We start from the raw sequence: 8520 nt of genomic DNA, 5'->3' as shown, positions 1-8520 counted from the left end.
CTTACTACCGAAGTGTCTAACCGATCGGTTAAGCCGGCCGATCGAACAGACCGTTCGATCGATCGACCTGAAAGGTAGGAACACTTCAGTGTTCTAAAATACTACAAAAAACTTCAAAAGGACAAGCCATCATACACAAACACATCCTACTCAAAGGAAGAAACAATCCACTCGAACAGTCCAACCGATCGAGCCTACCGGCCGATCGAACAGGCTGTCCGAACGGACTGTCTAACCGAACGAACAACCCGTTCGATCGAACCTCCAGTTCGATCGACCAGGCTGTTCGACCCATCAACACTTGTTTCCATTTAACGCGTTACTCATCGTTATCCTATCGAACTATTCAGGCTAACCCTACTCTCAAGCGCTCCCTTCAATCCATCAATCAATCGCTGTGAGTATACTCGAACCCTTTTTGCTTTAACACTTTTGGGTGTTACATACGTTACTTATCTAAATCACAATCGAACACACTACTCAATTATTTAAACGCTAACCGTTCTGCATGTATTACGTGACTAAATGAATGCTTGTTGTTATGTTTACATGTGGAATGCTGTCTACCTGCCTTAACGACGATAGTACTATAGTTTGGACTCCGCACCCGTTAACACGGGGGTTGTTAAGTACAATTACTTGCATGGATTACGGTGGTAATCATGTATTGCGAACTGCCTCGGGCAGTCAACCCGCAGTAATTGGTATCGATAGATCCATGTCGATAATTAACATGCTTTGTTTTCCTCTGTGTACGTGCTGGTTATGCGTAAACTATTTGAACTCTACATGCTATTATCAAACTTGTATGCTCACCTTTACATTTTATGTATTGACTTTATTTTAACATATGTGACAGGCAATTAGGATGCTTATCTGCTAGGAAGGCGAGCTTAGAATAAGCGTCTAGAGCATAGTTGTCTGTAGATCTTGCAGATCGAGTCTCTAGAGGCATTTGAACAATTATATTATTTATATTTGAATCTGAGTTGTCGGAACAGAACATTTGACTAGTTGTTATCAGTAATAATTTGTTTTACTATTTGGGATACGGTATGGGACGTATTAATTAAACTAAATAGTAAGTATAGTTGTTATGGAAACTTCTGGACAATCTGTTTCGCTCAGTGCCATGCCCCGATGATTCCGCCATCGGTGGGGGTGTGACACTATGACTGTAATTATGGAAGTTAAAGGTCATCCGTTGCAATTCCCTACAAACATAAAGGACGAAAAGTGTAATTTACCCCCATTTAACTTGTTTTTAGCACCGTTTGCCATTAATGTTAAAAATGTACAATATATTTTGTTAAAACAAAATATATTTCTTCTACTGCAAGTTACATTCCCTCATATCTTTAATCTTCACTCGTCAATCCTTCTCCCGATCTTCTTAACTAGTACATATACTTTGTTACATTCTAATTTGACTCATCGACATTTTGAACAATCATGTGCGTCGGCTACACTGTGTCGGTGTCGTCTGGTGACACTCGATCGGGTTCCCCTCGACACTTGTGTCTTCGTTGAGTGTCTCTGGTCACGGTTTTTTGTCAGATAATGTCTTTGATCGTAGATGCACTGACTATACTGAAATGTCACCGGAATGTGCACCGGTGACACTCATATGTAACCGGGATAACGATAACACTAAACAACGATCAAATACATGGCGACACTAAGAGTGTCGCTAGTGACCGACGACCGATTAGCTGAGTCTTGATCTGTAATTTTCCAATCTTGACAATTTTAGTCCCTCCACTTCCATGATGTGGTATATAATGGTCTCACAGGTTCCAACGTTATTGTACTTAGTTAATGAAACTGATAGCTTTGCTTCAAAGATTTGAATAGTGTCCATGTTCTCCAGCACCCTCTCAACCTCCGTCGCCCCAAACATACCGAACACAAAAAAGAAGTTATTCCTGGAATCCCTCTTCTTCGCCACGTAAGTGTCGGACACTCTCCCGTGTGGCTGGAAGGCCTTCCATAATTGGGAGTTTGACACCAAATCGAAAAGGTTAGCCACATAAAACGTCGTCTCCCAAAGGTTCCACTTGTTTCTCCTTGGTCTCCCATACCTGACTTTCGACTAGTGTCCATCACCTTCATCGTCTTCTCCTCTGACCATGTCGTTGTTACTGGCACTTGTGATTGTAAGAAGCTTTTTAACGCGAATCTTGAAAGCCTGCCTATTCTTCCTTCTCGCTCAGAACTTTGAAACCTTAAAGTTAAATCAACTTTTAGCTAAGGACATTGATTGTAGGGCTGGCAATAGATATCTGTATAAGACACAATTAGACCCGTTTACTGAAAAAGTACACAACGTGATTTTTATTTACTTTTTAAAAATAAATTTAATTTTGAGGTTAGGATCCATCATTTCTTCTTCTTGGTACACGTCGTTAGAGACCTGTTAAACCCGATAAGATATAATTTACCAGCCCTAATTGATTGATGACAATCCGATGAAAATAATATATTAGAAAAATAATCCTTGAATTGATGACTAATAAAAACATATTCAAAACATTAAAATCTATACATATAATAAAAGAAACCATATTAGGGACACTTGTCATCATAGTAGTTCTTTTTTTATAGATAATTATTATTTTAATTTAATCTCTTTTAATTAATAATTAATTATAGATAATCATGCTATTAAATATTATTTAGTTTAATATCTTATGGATAATTACTATTAATTTAATCTCTTCTAACTAATTATAGATAACTCTCATACTAAATATTATTTAGTTGAATCTCTTCTAATATCTCTTCTACTTAACTATAGATAATTATTATTTATTTTAAATTTAATGCATACTTCTCATTTATAATATAAACTATGTTAGAACCCTGTGTATTACATGAGTTGAATAAAATAAATATACTTAGTAACTACATACGGTTTTTGCAATAAGATATTATTAATTTTTTTAATTAAAATTTTAAATTTGAATCCGAAAGTAATATATTAGTAAACTTAATACATAAATCAAAAGTTAATAACAAACTCGACCGTGAAATGAAACCGATGACCATTTTGATCGGTTTCACGGTTTTAAATCGAATTGTGAACATCCTTAGTAATAACTAATAAGGTTAATTTGTGTTTTTCTATAATAAGTTATTAAAATAACTTTTGAAAATATTGTAAAACCACAAAGTTTGAAATATATATATATATATATATATATATATATATATATATATATATATATATTTCGTTTGATGAAGATATAACTTAATTAGTTTTATTATATATTTAGAGTTTGAACCTGGGTTCTGATTAAATCAGTATTTAGAGAGAACAAGTATACTTTATATACTTTAATATTTCATTTCATAACTATTTCTTTTATTTTCTCTTCTTATTACTAACTATTTAATATTTCATTGATTCAACTACGTGTCACCATAGGTATATAATCTGAAAGAGAATGAAATAAGAGGGGAAATAAATCTTCGACTCACTAAATTATTTTATTATTTAGTATATAAAATTTATTTGTTCAACCCGTGTAATACACGGGTTATAACCTAGTATAATATATTAGAAAAAAATATCCTTGAATTGATAACTAATAAAAACATATTCAAAACATTAAAATAACAATAAAATAAGAAAAGAAAAAAGGGATCTTATTCTTATAAGCATGTATGTCAGCATATTTAGGGGTACACATGAAATCTGAGATTTCTGTTTTCCTGAACCAATCCTTTCGATAAAATGTAATCTCTCTCGATCTTCTTTCTCCTGAAACCCTAATTCTTTTCCTCAATCGGTTAGGGTTTTGTTTGTCGCACGTATAACAATTCATGCACAACAGTTGTTTCGAACAATAGTGGTTGATCAGGGGATGATTGGTAGAGATGGCACGAGAGGTGTTAGCGGAGACGGAAACGACGTCGTTGGAGGGGATGCTGGTGAAGAAGAAAGGAACGGCGAGTGCACGGAGCTGGATATTGATCGATAGTGACGTGAATGAGACGGTTATGGATATTGATAAGTATGCAATCATGCATCGAGTTCAGATTCATGCTCGTGATCTCAGAATTCTCGATCCTCTTTTGTCTTATCCATCTACCATCTTAGGCCGTGAACGAGCAATTGTTCTAAATTTGGAGGTCAGTTTGTTGTTGCTGCTCTTTTCATTTTTGTGTTTAATTTGTTTTGCTTGAAGTGGATTTGTCTAGAAGAAGGTACTGGTTTTTTTTTGTTGGTTAGCTGGAGCAGTTGAAGGCAGTGTTATAAAAATCACGACTAGTCGGTGATTAGTCTCTAGTCGGCCAGTAATTTTTCGTTAATCAGTCCATTAATCACTAGTCGGCTAGCCAAAAATGGTGATTCCGGCCAGATTCCGGCAAAAAGCCTGTATATTCCGGCCAAAACCTCTAAATTCCGGCCTGTTTTCAACCAAACCATGTAAATTCCAACAATTAATCTTGAATACTTAAGAAAATGAGTTGAGTAAGAGTTAAAACCTAGCTACTTAAAATATTTACCTATAACAATGTGTATATGTATACATAAAAGTTAAATTACATATAAAAAACCCGATCCGATTAATCTCAATTAATTCCGGGTAATCCCGCGTAGTCGCTAGTCTCCACCTCACCGGCTGACTAGCAACTAACGAGTTCTCCAACCTTGGTTGAAGGACAGAGGGGTTTTTTTTTTTTTTTTTTTTTTTTTTTGTACTTGTTGACCTTAGGAAATGACTTATTATTTGACGTTTCAACTTTGGTAGACTACTTTCAATTTCATTTTTTCAGAGTTTTGATCAACAACCTGAACTTTGTATAATATTTTGTTGATGAATATCTTATGAAATAAGTGTTTAATATAGTTGGTTTTACACAAGAACAATACGAAAGAATCAAAAAACATAGTTCAAAGGCCCTAACTTTAATCTGACATAGCAGTCAATAAACTAAATAAAACTTCCCACTAACTAGAACATGGCTGAAAATTAGAAGGGTTGTGGTTGGCATGGGTTAGATCCGAACAGCAGCTCCATTGCACCATTTTCATCAACAGGGTCAACCCGTTTAGGCCTTTTTCACCAACAATGGGTCGTAATAAATTACCTCTTGTTTAAAGTAATATTATTGAAATACTGATACCAATAGTTTTTGTCCAGATGATGTCTTTGTTTGTCTTATTGCATGGTATCCAGTTATTGTTTGGACATTTTTGCTTAAGTATTTTTATTCATAGATGTCAAATTCTAGTATGGTTGAGTTAAAAAGGTCCACGTATTTTTCTCTTCCTTCTGGTTTGTTTTGTTCATTGCTTCTTATTATCCTTCATTTATAGTTTAAAGCCTGGCCTTTTTGTCTTAATGGAACACATGTTCTGTTCTGCATCTTGTTATAACGATCAATTCATTATAATAAATTATCACAATTTGGATTATTGTTAAAGTGATGTCGGATTTCACCTGTTGGTTTGTGAACTAATTATAGTTTTTGTTGGTTTATTGGTATGATGCAGCATATCAAGGCTATTGTCACTGCTGAAGAGGTTAGAATTACTTTAGTATTTCTTCCTTTGATTTTCTCTGTAAAATCTTTAAATTCAGTATAAATGACGCTTAACATCTTGTGCCCTTACATATTCCAACAAGAATCTATATGGTGCTTCAGTTAAACCAATACAGCTTCATTATATAATCAGTTAATTAACGAGATCTTCGTTTTCATTTCCTTGGGTAGGTGTTGCTTCGAGATCCTTGGGATGACAATGTAATACCAGTTGTTGAGGAACTTAGGAGGAGATTGCCTGTTGTAAATGCCAACGATGTTGAAACTGGTGAAGAAGATGGTATGTTTGTACAGACTCCCCTTTTCTATTTATTTATTTATTAATTATTTAATTTATTGTTTTTTTCTACTTTCTTGTTCTTGGGTTTAAAAAGAAACCGTTTTAACTTCTTTTTTAACAAATAAAAATGCATGCAGAATCTCCGTTTGAATTCCGAGCACTTGAGGTTTTCCTAGAGGCCATCTGCAGCTTTCATGCTGCCCGTACCACTGAACTAGAAACCGATGCATACCCAGCCTTGGATGAGCTTACATCTAAGGTATGTGCTTCTCTAAATATTACATGATAATATTCTTGTTTGTCAATTTTATATAGATAACTGTCTAATTGTTCATGGTTGTATTGGTTGCTGGATTGTGTGTTTCTAAATCTGTGTTCTTAGTTATAATACCATGGCCGTTTTGATTGGCAGATCAGTAGCCGTAACTTGGATCGGGTTCGTAAACTGAAAAGTGCAATGACAAGGTTGACTGCTCGTGTTCAAAAGGTACACATGATTGTTTGCTTACCTTCGAAATCAGTTTTAACAACATTTGGGGAAGTCTTTGGACTGCGTCTTGAAGTTTTAATAGTTAATGTAGAGTGTTTGGGTAGAAGTGATTATCGATATGATTCTTGTTCGCTGACTTGCAGGTTAGGGATGAACTTGAACGACTTTTAGATGACGATGATGACATGGCAGACCTTTACTTATCAAGGAAGTTGTCTTCTGGTTCACCAGTAAGCGGGTCAGGTGCAGCTGGTTGGTTTCTTGGGTCACCCACTATAGGCTCAAAGATATCTCGAGCTAGCAGGGCAAGTGTAATTACGGTTCATGGAGACGAGAATGACGTTGAGGAGCTCGAGATGCTTCTAGAGGTTACAACTTACAACCTTAACTTCTTCTACAATCCTTCATTATTTTATATACTTCTCAACAAAAAAAAAAAAAAAAAGAAACCCTTGATAATTGCATTTTTTTGGATGTGTTTCAGGCCTACTTTATGCAAATTGATGGAACGTTAAACAAGTTAACAAGCGTGAGTGATTTTAAAATTTTTAATTTCAAAAAAGTTTTATATCTGCTTGCATTTGGTTGGAATGAAGCTTTTCGATTTAACTTTTAATTATAAAATTCTGCAGCTGCGCGAATATATTGATGATACAGAAGATTACATTAACATTCAGGTATGCAGAAGCATTCGATGACTTTTTATCTTTTAAACAACGTCGTCGTCGACTATGCAGTAATTATGAATCTGAAACTGCTATATTGTTTTTTACTACAGCTTGACAATCATAGAAATCAGCTAATTCAGGTTTGACATATCCTATGTTTTCCTGTTTATCAGCAGTAGCTTGAATTTGAGGATCATCTCATTTCCATTTATATGTATGATGGCAGCTGGAGCTCTTTCTAAGTTCAGGAACCGTATGTATGTCAATATATGCTTTAGTGACTGGCATATTTGGGATGAATATACCTTACACGTGGAATGACGATCACGGCTACATGTTTAAATGGGTCAGTGTTGAAAATTTAAATGGTTGATGCGGGTTGGGTAACATGTTAAAACGAGTGATTTTTGGTATGGGTGAGTTGACCCAACTCTGAAATTTACTTCTTTATGAATACTTGTGGTGCTAAATATATTTACAAAAGCTAAAATATGACAGTTTTTTTCCTAATTGCATAATAAAGCGATATAGGAGGTTGTATTCCTTTGAATTACGCTTTCAAGATGAAAGATTGACGTGTTTCGTGTATGGTGAAACTTGACAGGTGGTGATTGTGTCGGGTGCATTCTCTGCAGTTCTTTTTCTTCTGATTGTTTTCTATGCTCGATTTAAAGGGCTCGTTGGATCTTGAATCTGATTACAAAAGTTGTATTCTTTCAGGCACGAAAGTACTAATACTGACTCTCTAGTCTCTTGCTTGTTTTCGTTCTTTTATTTCAAGACGAAGAAGGAGAAGCAATACAAACTCAAGTTGGACCGACTGTCGTGGTGACATGGAAATCATTGGTTCACCTCAGTTGTCTATGAATCTTGAAGAGAGAATCCCTTTCAAGCTATATTGCACTTCTTTCTCTTTAAATTTGGCTTGTAGATTTCTGTAATTTGAATGGTGGTACAACAGACTAGGGTGTGCAGGGTGCCAATCGTATTGGGTTGGCGGATCCTGTTTGACCAATTGTTTCACCTGAACACGATTTGTATATGTATTAGTGTAAAGATATAAACTCGAACAGGACCCATGCACCCACTTATCCAAATGAGTTAAGACGGGTTGGCAAGTCAATAATGTTTAAACAAGTTAACGGTTTTACATGTACATGTCTTGTCATCTCCGCCTAAAATCTTGGTTGAATTTTGGTTTGTAAATAAGATTTAGAGTAAATTACAAGTTTTGTCCTTTATGTTTGTACTAAATTGCAGGCGGTGTCCTTTGTCTTTAAATTTCACGAGTTTTGTCCATAACGTTTCAAAATCCTGCACGTTATGTCCTTTAGTCCTAATTCAGTCAGACTTTTTTGTTAAATATGGTCATGTGACTTGCACATAAGGGCATCTTTGTCATTTCACCTCACAGGGACTATTGTGTAAAAAAACTTATTTGAAGGGGCTATTGTGTAAAAATAAAAAAACATGTTTAAATAAAGGAAATCTGCACACAAACTCTCTCTAAACTCTCTCTCTTCTCTCTC

The 8520-nt window shown here is 35.2% G+C and overlaps 1 protein-coding gene across 3 annotated transcripts; it reads left to right on the top strand.

The window, feature by feature from the left end:
* The first annotated feature begins 3637 nt into the window (after window positions 1-3637).
* Window positions 3638-8147, top strand: LOC110895933 (magnesium transporter MRS2-I). Of its 3 annotated transcripts, none has more exons than XM_022143325.2 (11): window positions 3638-4134; window positions 5504-5533; window positions 5725-5833; window positions 5971-6092; window positions 6246-6320; window positions 6467-6691; window positions 6808-6852; window positions 6956-7000; window positions 7102-7131; window positions 7218-7337; window positions 7712-8147. In XM_022143325.2, the coding sequence occupies exons 1-11, from the start codon at window positions 3880-3882 to the stop codon at window positions 7724-7726; spliced, it is 1071 nt and encodes a 356-aa protein (XP_021999017.1). In that variant the 5' UTR covers window positions 3638-3879; the 3' UTR covers window positions 7727-8147. The 3 variants fall into 3 exon arrangements, 2 of the variants coding, with proteins under 2 accessions (XP_021999017.1, XP_021999016.1); XM_022143324.2 differs by having other exon boundaries at window positions 7596-8147; XR_004875093.1 differs by lacking the exon at window positions 7102-7131 and having other exon boundaries at window positions 7168-7337; window positions 7596-8147.
* The last annotated feature ends 373 nt before the right edge of the window (window positions 8148-8520 follow it).

Source organism: Helianthus annuus, chromosome 12 (genome assembly GCF_002127325.2).
Source record: "Helianthus annuus cultivar XRQ/B chromosome 12, HanXRQr2.0-SUNRISE, whole genome shotgun sequence".
In the NCBI taxonomy this organism is placed as follows: domain Eukaryota; kingdom Viridiplantae; phylum Streptophyta; class Magnoliopsida; order Asterales; family Asteraceae; genus Helianthus; species Helianthus annuus.
The sequence above is the reverse complement of the archived record's forward strand: the minus strand, read 5'-3'. Positions and strand labels throughout refer to the sequence as shown.